A 21,362-nucleotide genomic window follows, 5' to 3' on the forward strand; every position below is an offset into this window, starting at 1 on the left:
CCCCCCGTTTTGTGTTTTGAGTCAAAGTTTTTTGCTATAGCCCTGGCTGTCATGAAACTCACTATAGAGGCCAGGCTGGCCTCAAACTCAGAGATCCACCTGCCTCTGCCTCCTGAGTGCTGGGATTAAAACCACTTGGCACCACACCCAGCTTATTTATTTTGTATGCGCACGTGGTAAGAGAAGATCTTTGGTGTGGCATACAGGTGGGAGTAAGAAGACAGCTTGAAGGAATTAATTCTTTCCTTCCACTGTGTGGATTCAGGGGACTGATCTCAGGTCCTCAGACTTCGTGGTATGTGACTTTATACCCACTAAATCGTCTTGCCATCTAACCTATCTCAAAGGCCAGTGTGTGTGTGTGTGTGTGTGTGTGTGTGTGTGTGTGTGTACATACACGCATGTTTGTGCCATGGTGCAAATGTAAAGGTTAAAAGACAACTTGCGTGGCCGGGCGGTGGTGGTGCACGCCTTTAATCCCAGCACTTGGGAGGCAGAGGCAGGTGGATTTCTGAGTTCTAGGCCAGCCTGGTCTACGGAGTGAGCTCCAGGACAGTTAGAACTATACAGAGAAACCCTGTCTTCAAAACCAAAAACAAAACCAAGCCAAAAAGACAGCATGTAGGACTCCCACAGAGCTCTCCCAGCTCCACCCAGGCTGCCTGTGAATAAACTCTTTCTTCTCCACAGTCATCCTTTTGGTGACTGGCGCTGTGTGGCAGGCAGTGTGGCCTGCCAAGAGACGGGATGTATGCCAGGCAATGTACTAAGAACCAAGGAAGCGCCACTTCATTGCTGTAGGATTTCACGTGGTCAGGAGTGTCACCTTTGTAAACCCAAATGTGCCACCAGCTCCAGCAACTTCTAGGGTTACCAGAGCATCAAGATTCCTTCACAGCAGGCTGCTCAAGGGAAGAACAATTCTGGTGATTCCTTGAGTAAGCAAAAGGGTCAGGTATGAAGTCCTGAGGCACTTCTTTCTTCTACTCAGTCCAACCCTGACCAGTTAAGTTTCTGAGTGACAGGCAGACTCACCCAGCAAGATCTCTCTTCCCTTTCTGACACAGCACCTCTGCCTTCCTCTGCAAAAGGGAACTGAGGGCCAAGTGTGGTAGCACAAATTTACCCAAACACTTGGGAAGTGGAGGCAGAGCTATCAGGAGTTCAAGGTCATCCTCAGCTACATATCAAGTTCGAGGTTAGCCTGGAATACCTAAAACCCTGTATCAAAAAAAGGAGAGATGAAGCCAGAAGGTGGTGGGGCCCACCTTTAATCTGAGCACTCTTAAAGCACTTTAAAAGAAGGATCTTTGACTTCAAGTCCAGCCTGGTGTACAGAGCAAGTTCCAGGACAGTCAGGGATACATGGAAAAACTCTGTCTTGACCTCCCCACCATCACCAGAGGGGGAGGATGAGTGGGAACTGAGCTAGACACATCCACTTGTTAGCTCTGCTTGCTCCAAACTGATAGGAGAGCATGTTGAGGCTCCTTTGGCCAAAAGGTGAAGGATGTGGGCTTGCATCACACAGAGAGTGTACCTCCAAACAAGCCTGGGCTTCTGCTGAACTCAGGGTTTCCCTCCTGGCTATCGAGGCTTCTACATTCTGTTTCTAGGAGATCGTGTAAATGAGAAGCCCCTGAGCAGCCACCACCTCACTTCTTCTGCCCTGTATGGCCGGCCCGCTATCTCCTCCAAACTCAATCCCAGCCCTGTGTGCCCCTCCACCTTTGTTGTGGGACTTCTGCTGGAGCAATATGAACATCTACTAACCCCAGAGAGGACACTGAGAACAGACCCCCCCAAATAATGATTCTACCCAAATAGAGACTGGCAAACCCATGAGTTGATTGGGATCACTTACAGATTGGGGGTGGCTCCAAATGGTTGCATCACCCCAAAAGTCCCACACTAGTGTAGGTGACCACGTCCTCAAATCTGCAAGGATGGAGCCCCCCTTTTAGTTAACCTTCTATTTCCTAGCTACTTAAGCCCCTGCATCTGGGAAGGGCAAGGGAGGGAGAGCATGGCTGCGCTCTCAGGTGCAGGTTTGATAACCACCACCTTTCTATGTTAACAGAGCCAGCTCCCTGAGAATACAGATTGGGTAATCACAAATGCTCTGGTTTCCGGATGACAACAACCATATTCTACATGTAGGGCAGATTTCCACAACACTTCTCATTTCTCCAGCCCCTACATTCTTTCTCCCCCTCTAAGAATTCAAGGCTGGAGTTCGTTTGAGGCCAGCCTGGTCTACAGAGTGAGTTCCAGGACATCCAGAACTACACAGAGAAACCCTGTCTCGAAAAACCCAAAAGAGAGGGAGAGGGAGAGAGAGAGAGAGAGAGAGAGAGAGAGAGAGAGAGAGAGAGAGAGAGAGAGTTCACGGCTGTACCTGTACTTTGTACCTTGTATGGACTGAGTTACTCACACTCACATACACACAATTTTTTTTTTGTTGTTTTGCTTTTTAATGCTGTGTGTATGTGGTGTGTGTGTGTGTGTGCTGTACTCCTTGGAGCTGAAGATGCCTGACCCTGACATGGGTGCTAGAAACTAAATTCTGGCCCTCTACAAAGTGCAGTGGGGCCTCTCAGTTACCCTGTCTCCAGCCCCCATTTTCACTTCTTTAAGTGGATTCACATAGCTTTAAGAGCTTTTATTTTCTAACAGTGAGCCATGGTGGCACATGCCTTTAATCCCAGCACATGGGGAGCAGAGGTAGACAGATCTCTGAGTTTGAGGCCAGCTTGGTCTACAGAGTGAGTTCCAGAACAGCCAGGGATACACAGAGAAACCGTGTCTCAACCCCTGCTCTACGCCCCACTCCACCCCCCCCCCAAATAAAACAATGAACAAACAAAGGTTCAATAAAGCACAAAGGATCCTTTTTTGTTTTTTTTTTTAAATCAATTGCTGTACAGTGTGGGGGAGATGGGACACTACTTTATTTAGCTCTCTATAATACATAATTGTTCCCTGAGAGCTATCCTGCATCCTCAGGCTGGGGCACTGTGCATCTTTCTGTCTTTGAGGGATCTGGCAGGGTAGGCTGTTGTGACTCTGTTTGAGGTTATGCTCAGGCCTCTTGCAGCCACTGAGATTCCATGTGTTTGACAAGCTCTGGTCCAGCACACTGTGAGCCACCCTAGGCTGAGCCAACAATCCCACATCAAACCCTCAGAGGAGGTAACTGCCCATCCCTGGGACAAGCTCAACCCTTTTACTTGCCCTGCTTCCAGCTCCTCACTTAACTACTTTCCCTCTTGCCCAGATATTTCTAGACCCTGCCAGGAACTAAGGCACACCTGACCTCAACAGTCACCCAAATTTAGATAATCTGCATATTAATATGGAACCTGTAAGTCCTCACCTTGACACATGGACTCTGGGTATGCTGAGTGTCACTTTGGGCACTCTCCTAGGAAAACTGATGGGACAGACCACACCCCACAAAGTCTTCCTCCACAGCATCAGGCACAGCAGGAATCTCCCCCCCTCACTCCCCCACCCCCACCTGGTGAACTTCCAGGCTTCACTTGACTTCCTGTCAACTTACCCCCAGAGACTCTAGCTCAACACAAGCTTCCACACATTTGCTCTCCAGGGCCCTACAATGTCCCTGTTCTTTCGCTTCCTCTTGAGTTCTTTAGCACCTTACAAAGCTGATTTACATGCTAGTCTCAGTCATTCAAATCCAGCAGAGACTTTCCTACCTGTAAAGATGTCCCACAACGTGGGGCTCTGCAGAGCTACTAAAGCCACAGACACATCCCAAGGCCCCTGCTGAGTCAACTTCTTTCTCAGCTCTCCAGTGAGAATCACATCTGACCTGGTAAACTGGGCATGGAACACCACCTCTCCCACGTCTGATTTGCTCTATTCTCCTCCAATACTGGGTATTCACGGGCACGTCAGCCAGCAATGATCAAGTGTCCTTAGTGACTTCTATAAGGCAGCCCTTCAGAAACTGACTATTCTGGTATGGCCTCAGATTATGCAGCTTTTGTCTCAAGGAGGGAGGATCAGAAATATTACACAGTCTCTGTGTTCGCAGCACTCAGACTGATCCCATCCCCACACTGATACCCCATACCCGCGACCTTACAACCCAAGCAACTTTTATTGCTTTTTAAAAACTTTTGTTAATTTATTTTAAATTTTATTTTTTTAAAAAAGAATTATTTATTTATCTTTATGTATATGAGTACACTGTAGCTGTTTTCAGACACACCAGAAGAGGGCATCAGATCCCATTAAAGATGGCTGTGAGCCACCACATGGTTGCTGGGTATTGAACCCAGGACCTTTGGAAGAGCAGTCAGAGTGCTCTTAACCGCTGAGTCATCTTTCCAGCCCAATTTGTTTTAAATTTTAAAGATTTTAAACCTTTAAGCCGGGCAGTGGTAGTACTCGCCTTTAATCCCAGCACTTGGGAGGCAGAGACAGGCAGATTTCTGAGTTGGAGGCCAGCCTGGTCTACAGAGTGAGTTCCAGGACAGCCAGGGCTATACAGAGAAACTCTGTCTAGAAAACAAACAAACAAAAAAAAAGTTTTTAGGGGCTGGAGAGATGGCTTAGCAATTCAGACCACTGACTGCTCTTCCGAAGGTCCGGAGTTCAAATCCCAGCAACCACATGGTGGCTCACAACCATCCGTAATAAGATCTGACGCCCTCTTCTGGGGTGTCTGAAGACAGCTACAGTGTACTTACATAGAATTAATAAATAAATAAAAAAAAAGTTTTTAAACTTTTTATTGGTTCTTTGTGAATTTCACATCACGTACCTCAATCCCACCCACCTTCCTGTCCCCTCATACTCATCCTCCACCCTTTCAGCCTCCCCATCAACAGAGAAAAGACATTCCCATTGTGGAAGCTGTAGTGTGTCACAGTGTGTCCTGCACCATACCCTTTTGTTCACATTTCTTTTTCTCTCTTTCTTTCTCTCTCTCTCTCTCTCTCTCTCTCTCTCTCTCTCTCTCTCTCTCTCTCTCTTTCTTTCTTTCTTTTTTTCGAGACAGGGTTTCTCTGTGTAGCCTTGGCTGTCCTGGAACTCACTCTATAGACCAGGCTGGCCTCGAACTCAAGAGATCTGCCTGCCTCTGCCTCCCAAGTGCTGGGATTAAAGGCATGCGCCCCCACTGCTCGGCACATTTCTTGGCTTACGAATGTTCATTGCAATGAGTCATTGGCCTGGTACGAGGCCTCTGGTTACTCTATCAGTAACCTCACTGGAATCTCACTGGCTGGGACTCCTCTAGGATATCTTGTTGGTGCCCTTTGTCATGGAAATCCTGTAGTTTTAGATCTATAGGACTGGCTCCTTCATGTTTTCCAGCAGTTCATCCATGGGGTAGATGTTGGGATGGGCCAATCCAAAGCCCTGGATCTGGGCCTGAGAGGTATCTCAGCTGTGAGCTGACTCCAGCTCCTGCCTCTGGCTGGTTCTCCTGCTATACCCTAAGTGAGGCACAGGGCCTACCCTCCCAAGTGATGCGGCTGGTAAGGAATGTGACCAGTTCTCCCATTCTCCTGACCTCAGGGCTCTTGCCTGTCAGAGTAGGTGAGGAACTAGGGAGGGGAGACCAGCAGAGCAGAAAAGAGACAGGGCCAGTTCTCCTGCATTTACATCCTGGGAGGCTGGCTCACCTTCACCCCTCATGTCCAGGGCCAACTCTGCTGTGCTGCCCAGGCAAGGTGCAGGGCATTGCTCTTCTGCCTGTAGTAGGTGATAATGGGCAGAAGGTGTGGTGGTGGTGGTGGGGGGCATCTCTCTTTTGCCTGTGTCACTGCATGGCAGACAAACGGCAGGGCCAGCTTCCCCGTGTTCACATTCTTGGGGCCTGCTTGCCTACCCCTCTGCCAACAAGGTCTGCCCTACTGTGCTCCCTAGGTGAGGGACAGGGCCTCCTCTCCTGCTTTCATGATCCCAGGGCCAGGTTTCCCACCTGCCCCAGGTGATAAGGGGTGAGGGGGAAGGAGGGTATCTCTCTCGTGTCCACACCACCATACAGGAGGTAAATAAGTGGCAGGGCCAGTTCTACCATGCTCATACCTTTGGGGCTAGCTCACCTTTAGTTTCAGCAGTGGGCTGGGCCACCTCTGCACAACCCTCAGACATTGACATGTCCCAGGTAGAAGCCCAGACCAGGGATATCCATCTGGCCCTTGGTGGCAACAGACTCCTGTGGACATGAACCCAGATGTGGCCCTGATGGTAGCCCAGACCAGGACCTCCCCTCACCACCATAGTCCCAAGTGGCATCACTGGCCACCCACAACAGGATGTTCCCCACTACTACCCAGTCTCCAGTCCTGCCCCTTCTCTCAGAACCCACATCCCTCTGCTTCTTCCTCTCCTTCATTTCTCCACCATCCACCTGCTCCTTCGAATGGTGCCTGGGATCTCTGAGTGTCTGGGACCATCTCAGGAGTGGTTTCAGGGTTGCAATGTCCCTCCCGTGCATTATGGCACTGAGCAGGAGGTGGGAGTGGATCCCTAGGCATGTGCAGCTCCAGACTGGTGGTCATCTCAGGCTAGCCCCCACTGGGCCCCATGATACCTGTCGGGTGGTTGTCTCAGGCTTGTTCCTTGCCCCAGCCACCTGAGAGGTCCCATGTGAGGGTCATCATCTGTCTTGGGCTCACTCCTGCCTGAGGCCTACGGTCCCAGGCGGGGTTCCTCTAGTCTGGTGGCTGTCTCAGGCTAGCTCCTGTCTGGGTATCCTGGAGCCGGACTGGTGGCTGTCTCAGGCTCGATATTTTTCAGAGAGTGTTAGGCTACAAATCGTTTAGATGTTCACAGGACAGAACACTAAGAGTTAGATGTTCCCTCTCCTCTCTGCCACCTACAGAAACACACGTGGCACAGTAGCCACACCTGCAATGTCCCTAGGGGACAATGGTACATTTTAATTTTTTATTTACTTAAATTTTAAATTTAATTTGTTTAAATTTTTTATTTTTATTTTTTATTTTTTTAAAGATTTATTTTTTTTACGTGTATGAGTACACCGTAGCTGTACAGATGGCCGTGAGCTACCATCATGTGTGCTGGGAATTGAACTCAGGACCTCTACCTGCCCTGCTTGTTCTGGCCCTGCTTGCTCCTGTGTAATACACTGTAGCTGTCTTCAGAAGCACCAGAAGAGGGTGTCAGATCTCATTATGGGTGGTTGTGAGCCACTATGTGGTTGCTGGGATCCGAACTCAGGACCTTCAGAAGAGCAGTCAGTGCTCTTACCCGCTGAGCCATCTCACCAGCCCCTTATTTTTTATTTTTATGTGTATGAATGTTTTGGCAGCATATATGTATGTGTGCCATATATATTCCTGGAGCCTATAGAGGTTACCCTAGAGTTGGAGTTACAGTTGTGAACCACCATGTGGGTACTGGGAACCAATCCCAGGCCCTCTGCAAGAGCATATCTTCAGTCCCTCATCACTTATTTTAAAAGTCTTCTCCCAGTTCAGAGGCAGAATATTCCCTGGCCATTGGTTTTCTGTAATGAGCACAGTTAAAGACTCCTCCCCCACCCCACCCCACCCCGTGTCCCCCATCTAAACCCCCGGAGCTCTGACAGGTAGAATCTTCTATGACTTCTAACTTGCTCTCTCCCTTTCCCATTAATTCTTCCCAGGGGAAAAACTTTAGCAGAGTTAATTCACACTGCTTACCCATTGCACCTCCCCCAGTCATGCAAAGCAGAGCCAATGGCTTTAGCTCATTTTTTTTAAAAAAAATGTTTATTCGTCTTTATTTTATGTGCGTTGGTGGTTTGCCTGCATGGCTGTCAAGACGTCAGACCCCTGGAATTCGAGCAACAGAGAGTTGTGAGGGGCCATGTGGGTGCTGAGAATTGAACCCAGGTCTGTCTGGAAGAGCAGCTAGTGCTCTTAAACCACTGAGCCATCTCTCCGGCCTCAGCCTTTTTGCTCATTTTATCTCCCTCCCTCCCACCCCTGCTTTTCCTACCAGTTCAGATGCTAGTGTGAAAGACAATATCCAGATATCATTTCCCTAACATGACCAAATTCTAGACAGCTGAGTCTCAGTTTTATATCTCATCAGCTCTACAGCAAAGCCCACTGAGGCGGTGCCTCAGCATGCTCCTCACTCCGCCTCTTACTGTCTTAGGGTTATTATTGCTGTGTCGAGACACCACAACCTGAGTCTCAGTTTTATATCTCATCAGCTCTACAGCAAAGCCCACTGAGGCAGTGCCTCAGCATGTTCCTCACTCCGCCCCTTACTGTCTTAAGGTTATTATTGCTGTGTCAAGACACCACAACCAAAAGCGACTTGGGGAGGAAAGGGCTTGTCTCACTCGGAAGTTCACATAACTATTCATCACCAGAAGGAGTAGGGTAAGGAACTCAATCAAGCAGGGCAGGAACCTGGAGGTAGAAGCTGATGCATAAGCCATATAGGGGCTATTTACTGGCTTGTTCAGCCTGCTTTCTTATAGAACCCAGGACCACCAGGGAAGGGTAGCTCTTCCCACAATGGACTGGGCCCTCCCATTAAGAAAATACCCTACAGGGTTGCCTATAGCCCAGTCTCATGGAGGCATTTTCTCTGTTGAGGCTTCCTTCTCTCAGATGACTCTAGCATGTGCCAGGTTGACTTAAAGCTAGCTAGCACACTTACATACTACTCTAAACACTGTAATATATCTTCTATTCCATGTAGTTTGGGAACATCCTCACAGAGATGTGGTGGGTCCCACTTCTTAAGAAGGCATGCCACCTCATACCAAAGTCTGTACATTACAACTTAGGCTGTCCTGAAATCCATATAGAGTACAGACTGGCCTTAAACTTATGGTAGTACTCTTGTCTCAGTCACCTAAGGACTGAGATTATAGGAATGAGCCACCATACTGAGCTAAATCTTTTTTCTTTCTTTTTTCTTCTAGTTCAGTGGTTTTTTTTTGTTGGTGGTGGTTTTGGCTTTTCAAAAACAGGGTTTCTCTGTGTAGCCCTGGCTGTTCTGGAACTCCCTCTGTAGACCAGGCTGGCCTCGATCTCAGAAATCCGCCTGCCCCTGCCTCCCAAGTGCTGAGATTAAAGGCCTGTGCCACCATTGCCCAGCCTAAATAAATCTTAAAAAACAAAAAACAAAAACAAAAACAAAAACAAAACAACCAATAAACTCATTGCTTCCCCAAGGGGAACTCTGGTAGAATCAAACTTTATTTTTTGTCACTGGAACCCTACAGGGGAAGGGTAGATGGGAGATAATCCTTCAACTCAAAGCAATAATTGTCTCAACAGATATGAGCAAACATTTACCCCAATTAGGGCACTGATAACAGATCAAAGGAACAATCAAATCCCAGTTCACCTTGGTGAACGAGTAAATGATTGGTCTTACAGGAGCAGGGGTGACACAAACAAATGCTTCACCAACAATGACCATCCCAGGATAGGTTGGTGACTTCCTGAAAGCTCCATAGGTGGAGTCCCCTTCAGTTAGCCTAACCTTCTAGCAGAAAGGTTCTCAGCCTTCCTAATTCTGCAGCCTTTTTTTTTTTTTTTTTCAAGACAGGGTTTCTCGGGCTGGAGAGGATAGCTCAGTGGGTAAGAGCACTGACTGCTCTTCCAAAGGTCCTGAGTTCGGATCCCAGCAAGCACATGGTGGCTCACAACCACCCGTAATGAGATCTGACGCCCTCTTTTGGTTCCTCTGAAGACAGCTACAGTGTATTACGCCAGAGAGAGCGGGCCAGGGCCATCCTGAGTTCAATTCCCAGCAGCCACATAATGGCTCATGGCCATCTGTACAGCTACAGTGTACTCATACACATAAAATAAATAAATAAATCTTAAAAAAAAAAAAAAAAGACAGGGTTTCTCTGTGTAGCCCTGGTTGTCCTGGAACTCACTCTGTAGACCAGGCTGGCCTCCAACTCAGAGATCCACCTGCCTCTACTTCCCAAGTGCTGGGATTAAAGTGCGCCACCACTGCTCGGCTTTTTTGTTTTTTTTCGAGAAAGGGTTTCTCTGTGTAGCCCTTGCTGTCCTGGAACTCACTATGTAGACCAGGCTGGCCTCGAACTCAGAAATCTGCCCGCCTCTGTCTGGCATTCTTATTAATGACTGAAGTTGCGACAGTCCCCATCTCAACTTCCTCAAACTGCTGCTTATTCGGGACAGACTTCCAGGGGAGATGCAAAGTCATGGGCAAGGGGAGGGGTCACCCAGCAGCTTAAGGCAACACCAGAACCACTCCATCTGGGAAGCAGAAACTGGTGGCTTTGCCAGAAGTTGCCCAGGAGGCCATACACCTGTAGGATTCTCAGACTGCGCTTCAGCTTGTCTGCTTGTAGGCAGGGGCTGCACCGAGGTTGCCTTATCACGATCGGCGGAGGGAGGGCGCAGCTCCCAGTCCCTAAATTGGGAGTAGGGGTGTCCCACAGCTGGAGAAAGGGTGAACTTCGAGGTTCCACCGAGGGGGAGATAGAACACGCACAGTTGAAGGCAAGGACCCGCTCAAGGATTATCATGGGTCTGGAGCGAGAGCGCTGCAGAGTCTCATCCATCCGCAAGCCGTTTGGGTCTGAGGCGCGCGTCTCTGTAGAACCCGTTGTCTGTTCATTCTACGCATTCGAGCTCTAGAGAGGTAAGACGACTCGGTTCCATTCTTCTTGAACTGGTACGAAATAAGCAGGCGCTACTAAGGAAGAGAACTCGGGACAGCAGGCGTGGTCTATGGCAAGGTCTCCAAGTACATGGGCGGGGCTCGTCTTCTGGCTTCATTTAGCTTTGCTCTGATTGGCCAGGACGCGCGGGGCATTGTGGGTTAGCACGCACCAGCTACCGCCTCAGCTGTACGCGTTTCGCCATGTCGGGGTCCCCGGTAAAGCGCCAGAGGATGGAGTCCGCCTTGGACCAGCTCAAGCAGTTCACCACCGTGGTGGCCGACACGGGTGATTTCAACGGTAAGAGGGCGCGGCGCATGGGCTCATAAAAAGCTGCTGTGCCCCCAATTTTAGAACCAGCACCGGTGTGGGTGCCAGGGGCGGGGCCTCGCGGACGCTGGAGCCGGGATTGGTGAGTTTGCGGAACCTTCAAGGATCAATAAACCCTGGGCTACTGGTGATCCTGGGAACCCGGCGCGAAACCTCGGTGGATGGAGATAGTCCGAGAAAGTCTCCCTGACCCCGGGTGTCCCCACCCCCACCCCCAATTCCCTATGATGACACAAGGCTCAACTTTGGAGCCAGTTCGGTCTGCAAGACTAGGACGGCTTCTCTGGACACCATCTGCTTTTCGCAGCCTATTGCACTGGTTTTCCACGTGCACCTGCTTACTGTCTGTGGGCAGTACACAGCATGGCTGGAGTCAGACCAGATGCACACACTAAATCAAATGGTTATCATTGTCAAACTTCCTTTTCTTTTGAGACAGGGTCTCGCAGTGTAGCCCAGGCTGTCCTGGAACTCCTGGTAATCCTTCTGTCTTAGCTTAGTGCTGGATCAGGCAGTGCCACCATGCGCTGCTTCAGTACTCAGATTTTCCGGGACGTGGTGGGAACTCGGAAAACATAAGTGGAAAGGCTTGTGCAGTTAGTCTAGCTCTCAACCTCGTAGAGTGGTGTAGGTGATCTCACATGTGCCGTGAGAAAGAGACCTTCAGGAAATGCTCCGTGTGAGCCCAGTACAAAAGCACCTTCTGCTCTTTTCTGCTTTCTCACGGTGACTTGAGAAACAGGGTTTAATTCCTCATGAGTAAGTGCATTGTTTATCTCAGAGAGTCAGAGAGAGTGATTAGGCATATTTGGGCTGCTCAGATATAAAGAACAGACTTGATGTGGGTCTAATAGCAAACCAATCTGACACAAGCTATGTTTGTCAGAGAGCTTTCAGAAATCCATCTGGGAAGTCCTGAGGTTTTCCCAACGTGTATGGAGTGCAGAGTTTACCGGCTAATGTTTATGAAGAGAGCGAATGCCTGCCTGCGTTTGGGAGGCAGAGGCAGGCACGTCTTTATGTGTTCGAGGCCAGCCTGGTCTACATGGTTCCATGCAAGCCTGAGCTACATAGTGAGAGCCTGTCTCAAACAAGAAAAAGCACATTCATTGATAGTGTAGCTTAAAACAAGTTAAATAATTGTAAACACTATGTCAGATACAAAGTCTGTTTGATAGTGAAGGCTTCTTTTGGTGTTTGCTTGTTTGTTTGAAGACAGGGTTTCTCTGTATAGCCCTGACTTTTCTGGAACTTGATTTGTAGAGCAGGCTGGCCTCGAACTCACAGAGATCTGCCTGCCTCTGCCTCCTAAGTGTTGGAATCAACATTGTGCACCACCCCTGCCCAGCTCTCATGGGGGTTCTTCACTCCTTGAGTATCACATACTCCTGAAAATAGAATTTTCAGCTGGGCAGTGGTGGTGCATGCCTTTAATTCCAGCACTTGGGAGGCAGAGGCAGGTGGATTTCTGAGATCGAGGCCAGCCTGGTCTACTGAGTGAGTTCCAGGACAGCCAGGGATATACAGAGAAACCCTGTCTCAAAAACAAAAAAAGAAAAGAAAAAAGAAAGTTGAATTTTCAGGACTTTTGACCCCCTCATTTTCCTCTGAACCTCAGGGTCTTTGGGCCTTAATGCTCATCTGTAGGGGAAGGATAGGGATCAGGCTCAGCCATCACACCTGCTAGAACAGGTACCCTACCAGTGAACTGTGTCTCCAGCCTGGGGTCTGTAGTTTTATATGATAAAAGCAATGTTTCCTGTGCACCCTTCAGAGAATTCACACCTCAGCCAACACCCCTGCAGAGCACATTTTCCCCTACTTATTTTGAAATAACCTCAGACTCCTGAGATGTTGCAAAAGTAGCCCATACACCCTTTGCCCAGTTTCCCTAGTGATGTCCAAATCAGGAAGCAAGACACCAGAATGAGCCATGCGTTGCACTGCCTGCAGGCTGGCCTGCTCTGGTTATCTCTGCAGCTGTTTCATAACTTGTAGACTTATGCTAGCACCGTGAGGACACAGAACTATCCTGTTGTTGTTATCAAAAGACGTTATGTGCGCCAGGCAGTGGTGGCACACACCTTTAATCCCAGCATTTAGGAGGCAGAGGCAGGCAGATTTTTGAGTTTGAGGCCAGCCTGGTCTACAGAGTGAGTTCCTGGACAGCCAGGGCTACACAGAGAAACCCTGTCTCGAAAAACCAAAAAAGATGTTATGTGCATGGTGGTGCAGACCTATAATATTATCCTAACGCTGGGGAGCAGGGCAGGAGGACTACAAGTCTGAGATGACCCTGTAGTGTTAGCTATATAGGATCCTGGTATGTTGGTCTGGAAAAGAAAAAGGTTTTTTTTTGGTGGGGGGGGGGTTTCCAAGACAGGGTTTATCCTCTGTGTAGCCCTGGCTGTCCTGGAACTCACTCTGTAGACCAGAAATCCAAGTGCTGGGATTAAAGGTGTGTGCCATCACTGCATTTTTAAAAAGTTAGGCAAGCTCATGTCCTCCTGTCCTGGTAACTGGACATCTGTGCATCCGCTGTCCATGTGCTTGTTCATTTTGATAACTGAGGTGATTGGGGCCAAGTCACACCTCGTTGGCTTTTCTGAATTCCTGAGGAAAAAAAAAAACCAATATGTTAAAAGAGCCAAAACAACTGGGCATAATATGCTCACTGTGTTCCCCCCTCCCCCCCACACACACAGAGAGCATGTCTGCCAGTGGTCTAGGGCTAGAGCACCCCCTGCTGGCTGTTGGGCAGTAGTGGAGCATGTTCTTCCAGCATCCTCATAGTTCCAATCCTAGTCACTGCAAATGAGCTCTTATGGGGAATGATCGTTCTAGGGTGCTTAGTTTTTGTTGTTGTTGCTTGTTTGTTTTGTTTTGTTAGATAGGGTCTCACTGTGTAGGCCTGGCTAGCCTGGAACCTGCTGTGTAGACCAAGCTGACCTCAAACTCTGGCTTGTTTTTTAAATTTTACTATTTAAAATGTTGCAAGTTTAGAAAAGAAAAAAAAAATCACATACCGAATTGGTTTGTTTGTTTGTTTTATTTTGAGACATAATCCTACTATGTAGTCCTGATTGTAGACAAAGCAGGCCTTGAACTCACAGATTTCAAGACACAAGACCTGTGTCTGCTTCCAGAGTGTTGGGATTAAAGCCAGGTGCCACCGCACCAAGCTTCTGGTGTGTTCTTTTGTGACAAGGTCTTGCTCTGTAACCCAAGCTGACCTTAAGCCCTCAGCCATCTGAGCTAGGATCATAGTCTGTGCGGCTGTGGCCAGCTCACGTATGTGGGCTGAGTACTGTCTTCGTCTTGAAGGCTGTCTTGTGGCCAGCCTCTGAAACTGCTGTGAGTATTGTCACTGTGATCCACTTGGGATCGCTGCAGGGCACCGTTTTCCATCTCTGGTAATAGCTGTTTTTGGTCGCTGTGACAAACACCGAGAGAAGGATGTAAGATGGGACGATTTGTTTTGTCCCAGAGTTCCTAAGGTTTCAGTCCATCGTGATGGAGAGAGCACAGATAAAGCAGAGGAGCTCCTCTCATGGCAGACAGGAAACAGGGAGAGGATGTCTGCTAGCAAGCTAGGACCTCTAGTCTATAGGATAGGCTATCCCTTAGCTATCCTCTTAGAAACACAGACAAGCCAGAGGTAACTAGATCCGGATGCTTCTTGGTCCATTCCAGCAGACAAGATTAACCATCCCATCTGCGTATGAAAATTTCTTTCCTAGCCATCGATGAGTACAAGCCCCAGGATGCCACCACCAACCCATCCCTGATCCTGGCTGCAGCTCAGATGCCTGCCTACCAGGAGCTGGTGGAGGAGGCCATTGCCTACGGCAAGAAGCTGGGTGGGTGAGTATGGCTGATGGAGAGCTGAGAAGATCCCACTCCTCACTCACTGTGTCTCCATGGCTCCGAGTCTTCCCGATATGAACACGTCCAGCTGAGATGTAGAACATTCAGGAACTTCCAGGCTCCAGCCTCTGACAGGCTCAACAGTTCTGGCAGCTACGCTTCGCTTTCTGGTTGTTGTTACTTTCTTCAGTTTTTTGTTTTTGTTTGGTTAGGATTTTGTTTTGATTTGTTTTGTTTTATTGATTGAATGATTGATTCTTTCATTGGTTCATTGATTGATTGATTCATTTGTTCATTTAGTTTGGTTTTTGGAGACAGAGTCTCTATGTAGCCATGGAGATCCTGAATGTTATTTTTTTTTTTTTAAATGTACTTTTTTTTTTTTAAAGATTTATTTGTTATTATATGTAAGTACACTGTTGCTGTCTTCAGACATACCAGAAGAGGGCGTCAGATCTCATTATGAGTGGTTGTGAGCCACCATGTGGTTGCTGGGATTTGAACTCAGGACCTTTGGAAGAGCAGTCAGTGCTCTTACCCGCTGAGCCATCTCACCAGCCCCCTGAATGTTATTTAGACCAGTCTGGCCTCATAGAGATCCACCTGCCTCTGCCTCCTGCGTGCTGAGATTAGAGGGATGTACCACCTTGCCCAGCTGTCATTACTTTTTTTTTTTTTTTTTTTGGTTTTTTTGAGACAGGAAGGCTGGCCTTGAACTCAGAAATCTGCCTGCCTCTGCCTCCCAAGTGCTGGAATTAAAGGCATGCAACACCACTGCCCGGCTTTTGCCATTATTTTTTAACAAGTCTAACGGATTTTAATAAAGTGTGTATTGGGATAGTCATTACCACAATCTCTGATCCTCTCTACTTCCTTGTCTGTGTCCTCGACTTCTTTCTTGTTTGTATTAGACACCAGGCATTACTATGTAACCAGGATACTTTTAAGCATGCCTGCTCTCAAGTGCTCAGATAACATTGTGTGTCACTGTGGGGGCCTCTAATCTTTTTCTTGTTCCTATAGTTTTAATTCTTCCACATTATCACATGGGTCATAAACGTGTAGTTCTTTTTGATATGCTAATTGCACATATTTATGAGGTATGGTGTGATAATTTTATACTGTAAATAATCTGTGGTCAAATCAAGTTAGTTGCCATCTCATTCTCCTTTCTTGGGAGTATTGTTTCTTGTGGTTGCATAAAAAGATAATTTTATGCAAATGCCAAAGAATAGAGTTTAGTCTGAAAGATGAAAGATAGTGGTGTACACTTTTAAACTCAGGAGGCACAAGCAGGCAGATCTCTGAGTTGGAAGCCAGCCTTGTCACAAATTGAGTTTTAGGATAGCCAGGACTATACAGAGAAGCCCTGTCTCAGAGTGAGAGAGAGAGAGAGAGAGAGAGAGAGAGAGAGAGAGAGAGAGAGAGAGAGAGAGAGAGAGTTAGTTTTGAAGACGATGGTGTGATTCCCAACAATATAATTTAATGCTGTTGAACAGTAAACTTGAAATGTTTAAGATGTCATAGTTTATGGGATAGCTGGTTCACTATAATAAAACAGTGGTTTGTTTTGGGACTGCCTGCCTGTCTTCCTTTTTCCCAGGCTGGCCTTAAACTTGGAACCTTCCTGCTTCTGCCCTTAGAGTCCTGCAACTAGTAGCATCCGCTTAGTGAGTTTGAGACTAGCCTGCTCTATAGTAGTGAGTTCCAGGACAGTCAGAGCCTAATAGGGAGACCCTGTCTCAAACAAAATAAAACAAACAAAGTAGCATGTGCTTTTATACCCATCCTGGGGAGGGTGAAGGGAAAGATTGATCAGCAAGAGTCAGAATTGGTCTTACAGGTTACCCCAAAGGCTTCAGAGTTTCTAACACAACTTTCCCTTCTGAATTCAGGCCACAAGAGGAGCAGATTAAAAATGCCATTGATAAACTTTTTGTCCTGTTTGGAGCAGAAATACTAAAGAAGATTCCAGGCCGTGTGTCCACAGAAGTTGATGCAAGGTATGTTGGGTAGAGTGGGGGGGGGGGGGGGGGGGGGGGGGGGGGGGGGGGTCAGGTTCCTGGTGGCATCAGTTTGCCCTTGAGATTCCTCACAATCACTTGGTGTTGTAATACACATTCTGTTGGAGGACTGTATAAAACTGATGGCCTGGAGCTCTCTGACTAATGGCTGGGCTTGAGTCTGTGTCTTATGAAAATATATTTGTACTAAGGGGTCCAGAAATTTGGTCTCTTTGTTGTTAATTTTTTTGTGTTTTCAAGACAGAGTCTCACTGTGTAGCTCTGGCTGTCCTAGGATTCACCGTGTAAACCAAGTTGGCTTCCTTTGAACTCAGAGAGATCCACCTGCCTTTTCCTCCCGTGTGCTAGGATTAAAAGCATGTGCCAATAAGTCTGGCAATTTGCTTTTTTTAATTGTTTTATTTTGTTTTTTAAGACTGGATTTCTCTGTGGTATAGCCTTGGCTGTCCTGCAACTTGCTCTGTAGACCAGACTGGCCTCAAACTCACAGAAATCCACCTATTCTGCCTCCCAAGTGCTGAGAGATTAAAAGCATGTGCCACCACCATCTGGCTTTTAAAAATTTTTTTATAATTATTTTATTTTATTTTATTTTGTTTGTTTATTTTATTTTTTTCCAGACAGGGTTTCTCTGTGTAGTCCTGGCTGTCCTGGAACTCATGTAGACCAGGCTGGCCTTAACTCAGAAATCCGCCTGCCTCTGCCTCCCAAGTGCTGGGATTAAAGGCATGTGCTACCACTGCCCAGCTATTTTTACTTTATGTGTTGTTGTTTTCGTTATTTAATGTGTATGAGTGTTTTGTCTGCATGTGTGTCAGGTACATGAAGAGCCTTTGGAAACCTGAGAGGGTGTTGGATCCCCTGGAACTGAAGTTATAGACAGTTGTAAGCCACCAAATGGATACTGGGAATTAAACCTAGGTCCTCTTAATTTGTTTTGAGACAGAGTCTCATATAGCCTCAACTGACCATAGCCTTACTATGTAGCTGAGAATGACCGTGATGCTGTGGTCCTCCTGTCCTAACCTGCTGGAATTTCACAAGTGCACCAACATACTTAGTTCATGTGATGTTGGGGATTTGGGCTTTGTACGTGACAGGCAATGCTTGACCAACTCAGCATATCCATGAACCCATTTTTCTGTTTGTTTTTTTAAGACCAAAGTCTCTTTTTCAAAATGTTATTTACTTTTATGTGTATGAGTATTTGTCTACGTGATGTATTTATACCACATATGTGCCTGATGCTGGTGGAGGGCAAAGAGGGCATAAGATCCTCTGGAACTGGAGTTACACAATGTTGTGAGCTGCCATATGGATGCTGGGAACCAAACCTGGGCCCTCTGCGAGAGCAGCAGTGTCATGTGTACCACAGGCTGATCTTGAACTTGTGATTCTCCTGTCTCAGTCTCCTGAGTGCTGGTTACAAGGTTTGGCTAGCTCACCTGCTTCTGAAATCAGGTCTCAAGTTGCTGATTCCAGAGGAAGTAGGGGAAGGGTTTGCCGGTGAGCCACTCAGCTGTAGGATACTGATGTGATCTGACATGCTCTGACATGCTCCCTGTCTTGCAGGCTTTCCTTTGATAAGGATGCAATGGTGGCCCGAGCCAGGCGCCTCATTGAGCTTTACAAAGAAGCTGGAATCAACAAAGACAGAATTCTCATCAAATTATCATCAACCTGGGAGGGAATTCAGGCTGGAAAGTAAGTGTCCCCTGCATGGAGGCAGCTTCAGATTCTGTTTCTGCCCCTGAGCAGCAAGAACCAGTTTCTGGGGGTCCTTGAAAGAAGCCTGGGCTCTGCTCCAGTGTTAGCTCAGACTGCTACTTGCCGGTTAAAGAGGTGTGTCTTTCTATCACTGGTTCTCAGTGAGGGGCAGTGAGGCCTAAATTTATGTAAGTTTTTAACAAATTATCATACACGTAGTGTGCTCTGAGTAGAAGAGAATGCAAAATGGCAGAAAGAGTCAGCCTCCTCTCTGATGCCTCTCCTACAGGTTATCAGTCCTGGTTGGTGCAGGGTAACTGGGCAATAGAGAGACTCACTTCCTGTCTACCCACACGGGCTCCTTCCCCGCCCAGAACCACTGATTTTTCTTCATTTGTTTCTTCTGGATGTCATATAAGTAGAGGCAGGTGATAGGATCATGTCCTTGCATATTTCTCTTGTCGGGCATTGGATCTGTTACCACTTTGAGGCTGTTTGAGATTAGTGCCACGGACACAGGCCTATATCCATTTTGGTGCGGGCATGGTTTTCTTTTTTCTTGGGGAGATGCAGAGAAGTAGGCTGACTGAGTCACGTAGTCAGTATAGGCAGAGACTCTCTCCTCTGCTGAGCCAGCATGGTGTAAACTCCACTTGTGCTGAGATACTGAAGTAGTCACATGGTAGAGACACCCCTGAAGCACGCCTGGGAAGGGAACTTGGCCCAAGAGTACTGGGCCAAGGAGAAAAACTGTGCTTGCTGCAGGGTAACTCCAGGCAGAACTAGGTCCCAATCACCCTTGTTAATGACCCACTACTTCTAGCCTAGGAGTAAAGCCCATAGGAACTCTAAGAGGGAAGGGACCCTGTTATAATGCTGGAGCAGATGTAGACCTCAGAGCTACATATTGCCTTTGTCTGCTGTGCAATATAGACCTGAGGAAGGGAATCCTGGTCAGTCCTTGTCCAGACCCATCCCTGCTAAGTCTCAGGCTTGTTCTTAACAGTGCACAGCCCTGTTCCTGCTCCCCACAATTGAGGAGCATGGGTGCCAGTGCTTAGCCTGAGGCTGCACTCAGCCGCCCTGCCCCTCTTGTCCACAGGGAGCTGGAGGAGCAGCATGGCATCCACTGCAACATGACACTGCTTTTCTCCTTCGCCCAGGCTGTGGCCTGTGCAGAAGCGGGCGTGACACTTATCTCTCCCTTTGTGGGGCGCATCCTTGACTGGCATGTGGCAAACACAGACAAGAAATCCTATGAGCCCCAGGAGGACCCTGGTGAGCTACCCTTTCCGATCACAGGGGTTGGGGGTGGGGGGCAGGGAAACTCCTGTGTTGAGGAGTAGGACTAGGGGAACCAAGTCAGGGTGGGGTTGGACAGCAGCTCAGGACGGCTCTAGTGCCATCCTGGAACATGCGTGGGTCTCCTCCAGGGGTGAAGAGTGTCACCAAAATCTACAACTACTACAAGAAGTTTGGCTACAAGACCATTGTCATGGGCGCCTCCTTCCGTAACACGGGTGAGATCAAAGCACTGGCAGGCTGTGATTTCCTCACCATCTCTCCGAAGCTCCTGGGTGAGCTGCTCAAGGATAATAGCAAGCTGGCACCTACGCTTTCTGTCAAAGCGGGTAAGGCCAGGGGTGAGCACTAGTCCTGATGGGGATGGGAGATAGCTTAAGTCCAAGGGTAAGGCAGGCATGGAGAGCTGTGGTATCCCCTAGCCCAGACCAGTGACTTGGAGAAGATACATCTGGACGAGAAGGCCTTCCGTTGGCTGCACAATGAGGATCAAATGGCTGTGGAGAAGCTCTCCGATGGGATCCGCAAATTTGCTGCTGATGCCATAAAGTTGGAGCGGATGCTCACGGTGAGTTCCTGAGTGGGTGGGCAGCTTTGGGTCTTTTCCTTCACCCGGGGGCAGAGTTAAAAGTTACTGCACTAGCCTGGCATGGTGACATACATCTATAGTCCCATCACTTTGGAGAGTGAGGCAAGAGGGTCATGTTCAGTAGCGTGGGCCAGGAATGCTAGCACAGGCCTTTAACACACACACACACACACACACAAACGGGAGGGCGGTATGAATGTGTTTTTTTCTTGAGACCTGGGACCTTGGTGGGTCTTGGCTGGGGTGCTCCCATGACTCTTGCTCTGCTCATTTCCAGGAACGAATGTTCAGCGCTGAGAATGGGAAGTAGTGCAGCATGCAGCACCTGAGGCTGGACCCCAGACCTGCACTGCCTTTGAGCTGGGTCCTAATTGCACATGGCTGGTGACGAATGAATCTTGCATTTTTTAGTGATTGGAGAAGGGATGGATCATAGGATTCTGATTTTATGTGAAATTTTGTCTAATTCATTAAAGCAGTTGCTTTTCCTATGCTGTTTCATTTCACCGTCTTTGTCACCACCCGCCTAAGTACCATTTGTCCCCGTGTTGGCTGAGACTGGGAGATGAACTCCAGGCCATCAGCATGATGTAGGCGATGTGACCCTCACCTCCCTCTTCTAAGCCCCACTGCACCACAGCTGGGACGTGAGATGGCAGAAGTCATTGATTTTGGTACTGGGACTCTGTCCAACCCTGGTGTCCCTATGCCCTGCTTGGTCTTAGAGGGAGCACTAGCAAAATTGGAAGATAAATGCTTGGCTCTGCTCCTGGGGGCCAAGAGCTGACCAGAGTGCTACAGAGCCTGGCCTTTACACTGCCCAAGTCAGTCCAGCAGTTTATTCCCTTCACCCAAGTGCTTTGTCTAGTGTAGCCAGGTTCTGAAGAGCAGT

At 48.1% G+C, this 21,362-nt stretch overlaps 1 protein-coding gene and 1 non-coding gene across 2 annotated transcripts; one reads left to right on the forward strand and one right to left on the reverse strand.

Moving 5' to 3' along the window:
- Positions 1-6,779: 6,779 nt before the first annotated feature.
- Positions 6,780-6,911, reverse strand: LOC116104372. The gene has a single exon (XR_004123874.1). It is a non-coding gene; the product is annotated as a small nucleolar RNA SNORA17 (small nucleolar RNA).
- Positions 6,912-10,781: 3,870 nt separating this feature from the next.
- Taldo1 (transaldolase 1) lies at positions 10,782-20,961 on the forward strand. The gene is made up of 8 exons (XM_031388837.1): positions 10,782-10,951; positions 14,722-14,845; positions 16,744-16,851; positions 18,445-18,576; positions 19,682-19,857; positions 20,013-20,210; positions 20,304-20,449; positions 20,748-20,961. The coding sequence occupies exons 1-8, from the start codon at positions 10,855-10,857 to the stop codon at positions 20,778-20,780; spliced, it is 1,014 nt and encodes a 337-aa protein (XP_031244697.1). The 5' UTR covers positions 10,782-10,854; the 3' UTR covers positions 20,781-20,961.
- Positions 20,962-21,362: the final 401 nt, after the last annotated feature.

The sequence above is a fragment of the Mastomys coucha genome, unplaced genomic scaffold (assembly GCF_008632895.1).
Source record: "Mastomys coucha isolate ucsf_1 unplaced genomic scaffold, UCSF_Mcou_1 pScaffold21, whole genome shotgun sequence".
NCBI classification, from domain to species: Eukaryota; Metazoa; Chordata; class Mammalia; order Rodentia; family Muridae; genus Mastomys; species Mastomys coucha.